Source organism: Chenopodium quinoa, unplaced genomic scaffold, assembly GCF_001683475.1.
Source record: "Chenopodium quinoa cultivar QQ74 unplaced genomic scaffold, ASM168347v1, whole genome shotgun sequence".
NCBI lineage: Eukaryota > Viridiplantae > Streptophyta > Magnoliopsida > Caryophyllales > Amaranthaceae > Chenopodium > Chenopodium quinoa.
The window spans coordinates 831,503-844,610 of record NW_018743813.1 but is presented as its reverse complement, the minus strand read 5'-3'; the positions used below and the strand labels follow the sequence as shown (position 1 = coordinate 844,610).

At 38.0% G+C, this 13,108-nt stretch overlaps 1 protein-coding gene across 1 annotated transcript in view; it reads left to right on the top strand.

Annotated features, from left to right (window-relative positions):
- The first annotated feature begins 1,009 nt into the window (after nucleotides 1-1,009).
- The window catches only part of LOC110685423 (30-kDa cleavage and polyadenylation specificity factor 30-like), a 30,649-nt gene continuing 18,550 nt past the window's right edge, over nucleotides 1,010-13,108 (top strand). The window contains exon 1 of the mRNA XM_021861955.1: nucleotides 1,010-1,535. Within this exon, the coding sequence (XP_021717647.1) occupies nucleotides 1,162-1,535 (374 nt within the window). The 5' untranslated portion in view covers nucleotides 1,010-1,161. The remainder of the gene's footprint in view (nucleotides 1,536-13,108) is intronic.

Here is a 13,108-nt window from a genome sequence, read left to right as displayed (position 1 = left end):
AGTTTAGCTCGATTACAGATCGGGTTTGGGTGTAAAGTCTCTCAAAACAAATCAGATCACTTATAGTTCAAAATGGATAATTTTCCGTGGTTTGGTTCAGTTTTGACACCTCTACTTTGAATTCTCGATTCGCTCCCTTGGTAGTATGCTGTCCAATCCCCAAAAATCAATGCTCCCTCCGTGTTTTTTTAAGTGTTACAGTTTGACCGGCACATAGTTTTAGACAATCTAATTGAGTTAAATAAAATAAGAGGTAAGTGGGGTAGTTGGAGTATTAAAAAATTGTAAAAGAAAAATAGTGGAATTAATAGTTTATTGAAAAGTAATGAATGTGAGAGGAAGGATATAATAAAAAAGTAGTAGTGGGTTTGGATGGGACCATGAGTGGAAAAAGATATAATATCATAATGTAGCTTTGTGCCAAAAATAGAAGTGCAACACTTATTAAAATACGACCGGATTTGATAGGTGTAACTAAGGGTGAAAGTAATTTGGATTAAAACCGAACCGAACTGAAAACCAAACCGAATTAGTAATTCGATTTGGATTTTTTTTTAATTTGAATTGGATCCAATTGGAAAAATTAAAGAATATGGATTACGGATTGGATTCGGTTTGGGGTTTTAAAAACTGAAAACCGAATTACAAACCGAATTTCAACCCAATACTTGTAGCCCATTTTCTTTTTCAAATTATCCAACCACTTTCCCTTTTCATATACTACGTATAAACTTTAAAATTAAACCTAATTCTCAATTCTCCTTTTCTCAATATTTTACTCTCTCACAAAGAATGTAGTTAACAAGAAATGATTGTAGGAATTTTTTGGGTGAAGTTTGAGTTTCGGGTTTGAATGTTGCAAAAGAAGGGAACAAATTTCGGTTTGGATTGAATTCTAATTTGAAAAACCGAATTAATTCGGTTCGGATTGGATTGGATCGAATCTGAATTCGATTTGGATTCGGATTGAGATTTCCGAAACCGAATTAATTCGGATTGAATTCGGTTTTGGCTATAATCCAAACCGTAAACCGAACTTTCACCCCTAGGTGTAACATTTAAAAAAACACGGAGGGAGTAACACTCTTTCTCAAAAAAAACCATTTTCCAATTCCATTCCAATGCTTCTAAAACCCTAACCAATCTACCATAACACCATCAATGGAAGACACTGATGGAAGTTTGAGCTTCGATTTTGAAGGCAACCTCGACACTATCCCTAACATCCCCACTGCTTCTAATCCCGTCATCCAACCTGATCCAAATGCCGCCCCTTTCGCCGGAGCCGCCGTCGCAACTGGCGGTTCTGCCCCTTCTGACCAGACTTCAGGGCAAGGCAATCGCCGCAGCTTCCGGCAAACCGTTTGCCGCCATTGGCTTCGCAGCCTGTGTATGAAGGGGGATTCTTGCGGCTTCCTTCACCAATACGACAAGTCTCGGATGCCCGTCTGCCGGTTCTTCAGATTGTATGGCGAGTGTCGTGAGCAGGATTGTGTTTACAAGCACACCAATGAAGATATTAAAGAGTGCAACATGTATGTCTCTAATTTTTTTTAATCAATTTGTTTGTTTGTGATTTTACTTGTTTTTAAGGTGAGTAGTTATGAATTGTATTGCTTTCCCGTAGATTGATAGCCGAGCTTGTCGGACCGTTATTAGTGTTGAATTGTATTGCTTTCCCGTGGATTGACAGCTGATCTTGTCGGACCGCTGTTAGTGTTGAATTGTATTGCTTTCCCGTAGATTGATAGTTGAGCTTGTCGGACCGCTGTTAGTGCTGAATTGTATTGCTTTCTAGTAGATTGATAGCGGAGCTTGTTGGACCGCTGTTAGTGCTGAATTGTATTGCTTTCTAGTAGATTGATAGCGGAGCTTGTCGGACTGTTGTTAGTGTTGAATTTTATTGCTTTCCCGATTGACTGATAGCCGAGCTTGTCGGACCGTTGTTAGTGTTGAATTGGTTGGCCTGCAATTGTAGTAGGAGAATGGAAGTATTCTTTAACAATGCCATGTTTAACATGATTAAAAGTGATATCAAGGCCTGTAGTTATTGGTATATGCGTTTGTGCTGTACTTCTAGGGGGTGTTTGTTTGTAGGGATTGTAGGTGGGATAGGGATTAATAATCCCTTGTATCCTATAATCCCTTGTTTGTTTAATGGGAATTGTTCTATCCCATATGAAAGGGATAGGGATAAAAAATAGTTAGATTTTTGTAACAAGAGGAGGGGGGGGGGCATGTACAAGGTGTAGGGATTAATTTTGAAATGTAAAAACAATTTTACCCTTAATGAAAGGGAAGGAAGAGGGGAGAGGAGAAATGTTAGCAAGGATAGTTATTTAATTTTACTATTTATTCCAATTTAATTCCCAAATCTTACCAAATAATGGATAACATAATTTTTATCCTTATCCCACCTATTAATTCCCTATCCTTATCCTACCTTCTTATCCTCATTATCCCTATCCCTATTGCCAAACGCCCCGCTAATAGAAATAAGGTGAGCGGGTAGGTGTTGCCAAATACTATTTAGTGAATTATTGATTCTTTAGCAGAATTTGCTCTGTGAAGGCTCGATTAATTAGATTTATTTGGGTTAAGTAACGGCTGGGATAGGAGATGTGGTGAGAAAACACCTTACGTATTCTTATATTTGATGTCTTCTTTATTTTAGTAGACTAGAGTGTACCTGTCCATACGGGATTATATGGAAGTGCATTGGCGAGGCTATTGCCTATTGGTGTAGGTACTGGGTAGTTATTGAGATTTTTTTTTTCAAAAGATAAAGTGTTAGAATTAATGGATTAGGCTTTTGAAGCTTTCATCTTAAAACTGACTTCTAAATAAATATATACCAGTAGATTACTAAACCACTCCCATTAGATTTATGATGATTGTGCCGGTTATAGTGTAGCCGGTTTTCCATTTTCACATCAGAAATAGATTGAAGAAGAATTTTTTGAGAGTGACCAAGGTGTTGCAGCTGTCCGGATCAGAATTTCTAGGGATGCCTTGCCCATGTTACTCGTAGACTCAAAATTTGTGGACAGAGGAACTATAAGATTTTATCTAAATTTATTTTTATTAAGAGAATTCTTAATTAATAAAATTCTTGTTTTTTGGGGGGCTAATTTTAAACATCCGTAGTATACATCCTCCTTAGCTCAGATAGTTGTTAATTATTTTCCTTAGTATTGATTGTGTGAAGGAAAGGAGAGTAGGGGTTTTATTGAACATTATATTTTATGATATAAACCTGGCAGCACCGTAGCGGTTACTTAGTCTGACTAAACTTTGTTTAATATATAATTGTATTCTCTAGCCAATAACAGCCTTTGTTTAGAATGATAGTCGGTAAGTTAATATTTAGAAGAGGAAGTTCAATGAGCAATAAAAGAAGTGTATACCAATGGTACATAGTGAGTGGCTAGTATGTAAAGAGCTAAAGATGGTTCAACAAATTTAAAAGGTATTTATAAGATCAAACACATAAGGGAAAACCCGTTGCCATGCTCTTTTTCTTATAAAGAAAATTACGTATACTTTTATTGAAGAATGTTAAGCACAAGGACTAAGATATAGGGAGCTCATTTTTGTTGTTACCACAACCTTAAGGGGCCAAATAACTTTAAGTTATGAGGTATGGGGTTAATATCTGATCTCTAATTTTGATACATGAAACCTATACCTAATTAAGTGTTTGCTTGCTACATAATAACAGAATACCTTTCTCCCTTGTACTTATTTTCTATCCTCTATCATCACCATTTTTTTTATGATCCATCTCTTCTTCTCCAACAAACTCATCTTTGCCATGCTTCTTTTTTTTTTTTTAATTTTTTTTTTAATTTTTTTATGATCCATCTCTTCTTCTCCGACAAACTCATCTTTGCCATTCTTTTTTCTTTCTTTTATTTTTATTTTTATTTTTTATGATCCATCTCTTCTTCTCCGACAAACTCATCTTTGCCATGCTTCTTTGTGTCGACTTTGCCTTTGCTAAGAACACCTTGGCATCCTACTTCAACAAAAATTCAATGGGTTAAGAGGTTGCTTTTACTATCGTTTTTTCATTTTTTTTTTATTTTAAAAATTTTTAATGCAACAAATACTTTGTTTTAGAACTAAAAATAATTTGGTTTCTAGAATTAAAATTCACATCCTCAATTTAAGCATGTATATTTATCTCACAAATCTCACCACATGAAAATTCTACACTACACATAAAAAGCCATGGAACATAAGAGTAAAAGACTGCCTTTAGTTTCAATCTACAATTTTTAACTTTTGTAGCACAAAGGCCCTACCAAGTAGCATATTTGGTGTCTATATTTTCCTTCACTTCCTACCTTTGAGAAAAGGGGGAGTTTTCATTGGTGATCTTGTGTCATTGTATATTTTGTTTGATTGCCAAAAGAAATTGCAATTTTCATGAATAACCCAATATTTCTGATTTATATTCAAGGGTGGCATTAATGAGTGTATTTGGTTATTTTATCACTCGAGTGGATAATATTTGTTGATATTTATTGCTTCAAAAAAATGAAAAAGAAAAAGAAAAAGAAAAAGAAAAAGAAAAAAAAACTATCACCAACTAACCAGCTATGCAATCAACTCACCAAGGGAGCCACCATCACCACCATCAGCAGGGCATTGATTTTACCACCAAGCCACAACTCAATAACTGCCACCATCCACCGCATGAGTCAATCTCATCTAGTTGCCTCCAGATGTGTGTGAGAGAGGGGGTATATATACCTATCGTGCTCATCAGATGTTTGTGAGAGGGGGGATATATACCTATTTTGCTGAATAGCGAAGAATGCAGATGTGTGTGAGAGAGGGGGATTTATAAACCTATCTTGCTTAACAATGAAGAATGAAGATGTGTGTGAGAGAGGGTGGATTTATATATCTTTCTTCCTTTCAAGGTTGAATTAGATAATAGAAGATCCTCATCTAGAGTTTTACTTGTAACATGGAGTTTGATAGTTTGGGCTGTTTTATGGGTAGGTTAATTGATTCATATCATAGTCATTTCTTTATTCATTTCCTTTTCCTTTAAATTTAACCTAAACACTTTTTTGTTAAGCATGATAATGTATTTTTTTTAAACCAAAAACCATTATTAATGATTGTTTATACAAAAATGCCAAAGCATAAGGCCATTTATTAGATTTGCAAACTTTTTTAGCTACCAAATGTAGAGTGCAATTTCATAGGGCCATTAATGAGAGTTCCCCTCATAAATATTGGACATTTCAAGCTGTAATAGAATCCCTTCAAGACTTCAGTTTGTAAAGCAAACTCTAAGGCATCACATGGTAGCCTTTGAGCCTATCATGAATGTCTTCAGAAGAGGATACTTCTATATGTTTGGTTTCAAAATCTTTCTAAGACGGCGGTTGGGGTGATGGAGAGGGGCATGGTTTGGTAAAGAAGAATAAGAAAAGGTTTTATGGTTGAAAAATTGTATCTTGTTGGATAGTAAACTCCACTTCAAAATCCTTTGGCTTATAAAATGCTTCCCGAAATCATTTTTAAAAAAATGGCAGCACTTTTAGTGTTGTACTATTCATATATACCAACTTTGACAAGTATCTTAACTAATTATTTGTAAGTTAAAGTACGCCCTTCGTTCCTAAATAATTGACACACATGTCACTACATTAGTTTGGATATATAGCAATATATATGATTAAATATTAGTAAAATAAATATTAAAAAGTTAGATCATTAATACCTATATAACTATATATTTCATGATAAAATTGCTTTTTATACGTTATGTATGGACTGACTTAGGTTGCCGGAAATTATGACGAATTAAAGCAACAAAGTTGAATGCTTGATTAATAATAGAAGGAGGATTACAAGTTAATAGCTTGAAGATTGCTCTGACCAAGTAGCTTGAGGCTATTACTCTCACCAAGTAGCATGAGGCTATTACTCTCACCTACTCTACTTATACTTAAGATGGTCAAGGATTTCGTTGAAGCTTAACATGTGATACTTAGCTAAATTAGAAAAATACAGTTAAACAAAAAAAAAAAAATATATTGCTTTGATGCTTTCTTTCCTTCTCTTCTTCTTAATTAATTTTGTCCTCTTCTCAATTAGAGCTTCCATAATTCATAAGAGTGTTTGCTGCTGTTGCTTTTTCACCTCCTTGGTTGACTTGCCTTCTTCTTGCATGGACCCGTATGGGTGGTTGACTTGCTTGGACACCTTGACTACTTGGGTCCGTGACAATACCCTGCCCAAAAGACTCATCTTATCCTCAAGGAAGTCAGGGAAGCGCTAACAGGGACTCGCCATCTTCCCAGGTGGCTTGGCTTTGAACTCCGCAACCCTTTCCACTTGACAGGACTTCCCTCCCCTTCCCATTGACGGCGTCCGCTTGTCGGACATCCATAATTGCATTAGGTTCAATTACCAACTCGCACTCATCGTTAATCTACTATGGGAGGTTCACCAAGGCGTCCCCCACCGCGCGTTTCAATTAGGAGATGTGAAACACGGGTTGAAGCTTGCTGGTTGGTAGCAAGTCTAATTTGTAAGCAACTTTCCCGACCCTTTGCACCACTGTATAAGGCCTGTAATACCTTGCTGCTAACTTCATAAAAGGCCGCTTCGCTAAGGACTTCTTAAGGTATGGCTGAAGCTTCTAGTAAACTGCTTCCCTAACCATGAACTTGTCATCTTTTTTCTTTTTATCTGCGAATCCCTTCATCAATTGTTGCGCTTGTGCCAAATTAAGACGTAATTCCTCAGGCACAAAATCTCGCTCCCTTAACCCCTCCACTAAGCTGCTGGCCGGTGTTTGCCCTAAACTCAGCCGCCACTACTTGGGTGGATCTCGACCATATACCACCTTGAAAGGGGTCATCTTGGGCGACGAATGTGGCGACTTATTATATGAGTACTCTGCCCATGCCAACCACTTAGCCCAGTGTTTCGGTTGCCCCGCCATAAAGCACCGTAGGTACACTTCAAGCCCCTTGTTTACTATCTCGGTTTGTCCGCCGAGTTGCGGATGATAAGCGGTACTCCGTTTCAGATGTGTGCCTGGAGTCGAAATAGCTCCTTTCAGAATATGCTCATGAATACTCTGTCACGATGAGAGACGATGGAAGAGGGGAACCCATGGTAGCGCACCACCTCCACATGAAACAATCGGCCACCCGCAGCGCATTATAAGAGTGCTTTAACCCGATAAAATGGCTATACTTGAACCACCGGTTCAACACCACCAACACCGAATCTATTCCCTTGGACGAGGGCAAGCCTTCCACAAAGTCCATTGATAGATCTTCCCAAATCGTCCCCGGAATCGAAAGCGGCTGTAGGAGCCCAAGCGGATGTTAGCAACCTTGTTCCGTTAGCATACCTCACACTTGCGCCCAAATTCCCCTACATCTTTCCTCATCCCTTGCCAATACTAATAAGCGGTGACCTGTAACCCATTATGGCCACGAGTAGGGGTGGCGTGATATTCGTTTAATAACTCAGGCTGGGTATCACGATTCTCCCTTTGTAGAGGAGCCTACTTCCCTCTTGTTTAAACCCACTTGGACCGTTTCCCTTGCTTAGGGCCTTTTTGATTTGGGCTAAGCAAACATCAGCCTCTAATTCCTTCTCCAATTCTAACGAAGTTGAAGTAACCATTGTAATGTTGGGCCTTGGAAACAACTTGGCCTATTTCTCCTCCTATGCGGATAGTGCATTCGCAACCCGATTAGAGGCCCCGGGTTTGTATTGCACCTCAAATTCAAACCTGACTGCTTCCTTAACCACTTTTGATAATCTCCCCGACTTTCCTTTGTTATGTGATGTAACGAAGACTTTGTTAGTCGGTTCTCACCACAAAGTGTCAGCCCATTAGATTATGCTTCCATCGAACTATGGCTAGGCAAATGGCCATAAGTTCCTTCTCGTAAATGGACTTGGCTTGGGCCTGAATTCCCAACATCTTGCTATAATAAGCGATGAGCCGACAAACTTACATGAGGATCGCCCCTAGCCCATATCCTGAAGCATCGTTTCTACTACGAACGTCTTAGCAAAATTTGGCATAGTCAATACGGGGGCGGTGACCATGGCCTCCTTAAGCCGTTGGAAGGCTTGAGTCGCTTCCTCGGTCCACCCATAACAGTCCTTTAAGTGGACCGGCGATCGAGGCATATCGGGCTACAAATTTTCGATAATTGCCCGTTAGCCCAAGGAAGCCTCTAAGCCCCCTCAAGTTCTTACGGCAGGCCCAATTCATGATTGCTTGCACCTTTTCTTGGTCCATGGACACCCCATGACAAGATATAACATGGCCTAAGTATGCTACTTGTTCTTGACGAAACTCACATTTCTTAAAGTTGGCATAGAGCATGTTTGTTGTCAATCTTTCAAATTCTTCTTCTAAGTGTTTGGCATGTTCACACTCATCTTTGCTATACACCAAAATATCGTTTAAAATACTAAGACGAATTTCCATAAGAAAGGACGGAAAATATCATTCATCAAGGATTGGAATGGAATGTGACCGGTGCATTAGTAAGGCCAAAGGGCAATACGAGAAACTCGTAATGACCATCGTGAGTACGAAAAGTGATTTTAGGCACATCCTCGGGTTTCACCCGAATTTGACGGTAACCCGATTTTAAATTGAGTTTTGAGAAAATTCTAGCCCCATGGAGCTCATCAAGGAGTTCGTCGATAACCGAAATGGGATATTTATTCAGTACCATTTCCTTGTTTAAAGCCCGATAATCCACACAAAATCACCAAGACCCGTCTTTCTTTTGATAAGCAAGACCGGGCTAGAAAAAAGACTTGTGGATAGCCTTATTATTCCGGCCTCGATTATTTCTCGAATAAGCTTCTCGATCTCATCTTTTTGGATTTGAGGGTAGCGTTAAGGTTTGGGGTTGCTCCCCTCCTTGAGTGTGATTGCATGTTCATGCTCACGTTGAGGAGGAAGTCCCATTGGTATATTGAACACCTTCTAATATTTTTCAAGAAGGCCTTTCATGTTTTCTGGTATGGGCCTAGTGGCTTAGGCCTGTACCTCCTCAATTTTGTTGATCTCCACTAAGAGCCTAACCTTTTCTTTACCCATGCTTCTCACCACAGCCTTCAACGAGACGTGATTTCTCAAGTGCGGGGTCGCCTCCCAAGGTCATCGGAACTATGGCGATGGCGAATTTCATGACATGAGTTTTCCAATTTGTGATCATGGATCCCAATTTCTCCGATCATTGAACCCCCGAGTATCACCTCGGCATTTCCCAAAGACAAGGGTAAGAACTCCTCGGTGATGGTAACTCCTCCATCTAGCTTGACCTTGTGTATAAAAAAGTGAAGGCGCACTAAGGCGATAGGGGTTCCAGAGCCTAGGCGATAGGCACAAGCGCAAGGCGCGCGCCTTATCTAAGTAAGGCGCACTTTTCTACATTTAGAGGTCCCTTCACTTATGCATATATATATGTGATTGAAATATAATATTAAAACACATAAATATATAAGAAAAACATTGATTTCTCATTGCACATAGTTTTCCAAAAACATCGCATACAAAATAGTGTATATTATGCACTAGGCCACTAGCAATTAGGAAACAAATATAGTAGTTTTAAAAGGATATGTAAATCTGTCCTCCTTTGCTCCTACTATCCTATTTAATCATCAAAGCATCAAACATCTCCCATATCATCTCCATTAAGTGACAAGTAGCCTTCATCATCATCTTCATCTTCTTCTTCATTTGCTTGTCCTAATGGCTGCCTTTGTATGGTTCCTTTGCTTGAACTACCAATATTTTCTCCAAGTCTACCTCCTCTTGATCTCAAGTTGAATCTTTCTTCAAAAATTCCGGCCGCACTAGCAACTTGGCCTCATGTAAGATCATCATCATCATCAAACACATGATCATTTTCAGCATCTTCTTCTATCCTTCCGGTTAACCACTCATTGCTATCATCAATATCTTTCAAAGCTATGGGATCAATCTTATCACGAAACTTGTATTTTTGAACCAATGCCCGATTATACTTAACACACACCAAGTCATTTAAACGAGATTGTGTGAGTCGATTCCTCTTTTTTGAATGAATCTGTCAAAACAGAATATATTTAGCTATAACCTCCGAGAAATTGACAAATCAATTTTAATAAATAATTAGAAGGAAACACCACTTACATGTTCAAAGGTACTTTAATTTCTTTCACAACCTGATGCACTACATGTAAGACTTAAAATCTTTATGGAAAATTGCTGTAAAGTAGGTGTAGAAGAACCATAACAAGACCACCACCTACAAAATTAAAATTTACATTATAGAGATTAGTATGTAATTAGGTGAATAGTTACAATTAATTGAATTGATATAAGTTGTTTACATGGAGCTTTAGTTTTCCTATGCTTTATAGCCATTTGATTTCCAAAGAGACCATTTGCTTGCTTGTAAGAAGTGAGCTCGGTCATAATCTTGTCTTGCTTGTCAAGTTGAGGGACCAACCATTGGATGCACTCATATAATCCATTTACTACCTCTTCACATTGCTCAGTTTCGGGATTATCATAAAAAATTCAGGGTTCAGCAAGTGTCCAACAGCGTTTAAAGGACGGTGTAGTTGACATTCCCATCCTTATCAATCATCTCAAAGACTTCTTTGTATTTGGACTCATTTTGATTGAATGATGTTGAAATTGCTTCTTTGGCACGATCCATTGCCTTATATATGTAGCCCATAGGAGGTTTATTTTCACCATCCACCAACCTTAGTGCACGAACTAATGGACCTGTTAGCTTCAATGCATACACTGTACCATTCCAAAAGGAAGGCATCATAACCGTTTCAGCTGCTTCTTTTTTGTCTCCTGGTTCCTTAGCCCATTTGCTACTTCTCCATTGTTGAGAAGTAAACATTTTTCTTAGATTGTGTTGCTGCTTGTGTATTGATGATAATGTAATAAATGCAGTAGCAAACCTTGCCTTTGCTGGCCTTAACAAGTTCTTTTGGTTAGTGAATTGTCTCATCAAATAGAAGACCAGGGCGTTGATAAATGAAGCTATTCATTTGAATTGCCCTCTTTAGGACTCTTTCAATGATAGGAAGTCGTCCAATATCTTCAAGGATAAGATCAATACAGTGAGCTACACACGGAGTCCAATACAAGTGTGGATAATTTGCCATTAAGAGGGTACCTAATCAAAACAAAGTTATATAAGAAACTAGTGAAATAATAAAATTAATTTGAAACAATTTTTTTTTTTGTAAATTTCTTACCAGCAGCAACATAATTGCTTCCATTGTCTGTGATAACTTGCACAACATTGTTTTCTCCAATCTTGTCAACAATAGCACTTAGCAGGTTATATAGTTTGTTCCCCGTCTTTATATAGCTTGAGGCATCAACAGATTCAAGGAACATACTTCCTTTCGTACAATTGACTAGAAAGTTGATGATTGTCCTACCACATTTATCAGTCCACCCATCCGAATTTGGCCCATTCTTCTTTGTGACTTTTCATGATCTCATCGACATTCTAAACTTCCTTTTTAGAAAAGGAACCCTGACATCATATGCACTTGGAGGCTTCATTCCAATTCCGACTCTAGTGATAGAACAATAGCAATTTTGAAGCTAGGATAATTAAGAGCATTGAATACAATTCCAACATCAAACATCCATTTTGAAAAATCTGCACATGCCTTCTCCCTTTGTTCTTTCTTGTAAGATTCATTAAGGGTTTTTTGTGTACCCGGTGTTTGTGTACGAGATCTAAAAAAAGCATCCATTGGACCAACTTGTTTTGCTCTTTTATCATTGCTTGATGCTTTGACATTCATTGGCCTTTTTCCTTTTGAGTTAGATCCCAACATTTGCAATTCATTATCTTCATCATCAAGGTCTTATCTTCATCATCAAGGTCAGCCACTTGATCAAACTCATGCATCAAATTAACTTGCTCTCTATTACTCTTTCTCTTTAACATGTATTCTATTATTTCTTCTCTCACATGATCAGGACACTTTGGACAAGATTTTATGTTTCTGTAACCACTAGCCAAATGTTGTTTAAGTCTGAATATTCCTCCTTTGGCCACTTTCATACAATACTTGCAAGTGACATTGTTCTTATTATTTGGATTAGCTAAATATCCATGTGTCCGCCTATATCAGTTCGTGTGGTGCCATCCTCCTCCATATCTGTCATTAGAAAAGAACAAGACTTAAATACAAATTATATTTGTAATAAATTATAGGAAAATTTGTCAAAAATAAGCCAACCTTTAAGCGGTTAGCTCAAAATAAGTCAACCTTTTAATTAACTAAGAATAAGTCAACCTTTTGGAGGTATTTTCTTTGATTGAGTATTAACCTGTTTAAAACTGGTAAAACAAGTTAAAATGACATGTGTTTTGATTTTATTGGTTTGGATTTTAAGATTTTAATTTTGATTTTTTACTTACTTTCAATTCAATTTTAGTTTAATTTTTTAATTTTTTTACCCCAATCTCTGCCTCTTTCCTCCTCCCACCTTCCACCGTCCCCTTCTCTCTCCTCTCCCAACACCACTCTATTCTCTCTCCTTAACGCCAATATTGACCATAATCCATGGTATGTAAAAATGTTAGCCTTTAGTTTTTATTTTTTATTTAATTTTAATTTTTTTATTACCCAATTCGTGCCCCACCTTCCCTCTTCAACAAACCCAAATAAAAAAGTTGGAAGTGTGGAGTGGAAAGACAGGTAGGTCCATGACAAAGTTGTAGTGAGGGAGGCGGAGGCGGCGGCGGCAGCGGCAGCGGAAGCGTATGAGGTTTTAGAATAGTCCAATGATGAAGATGATGTCCAGGAGAAGTATTGTATTGATTATCTCGGAGTTTGAGGGTGACGTGTGCGATGAACAGTTGGAAGAGTTGTTCTTTGGAGGGAAAGTAGTTGTTTTGGAAGGGTCAATCATTACCACTACCCGTCGCTCTTTTACTTCACCACCAAGCTTCATGTTCTTTGAGTTTGAAAGTCCCACCACCGAACACGACACTTCAATGGTGGGTTCATTAGTTTCCCTTGTTTCTTCTCCTTCATCCCCTTATCCTCCATCGTT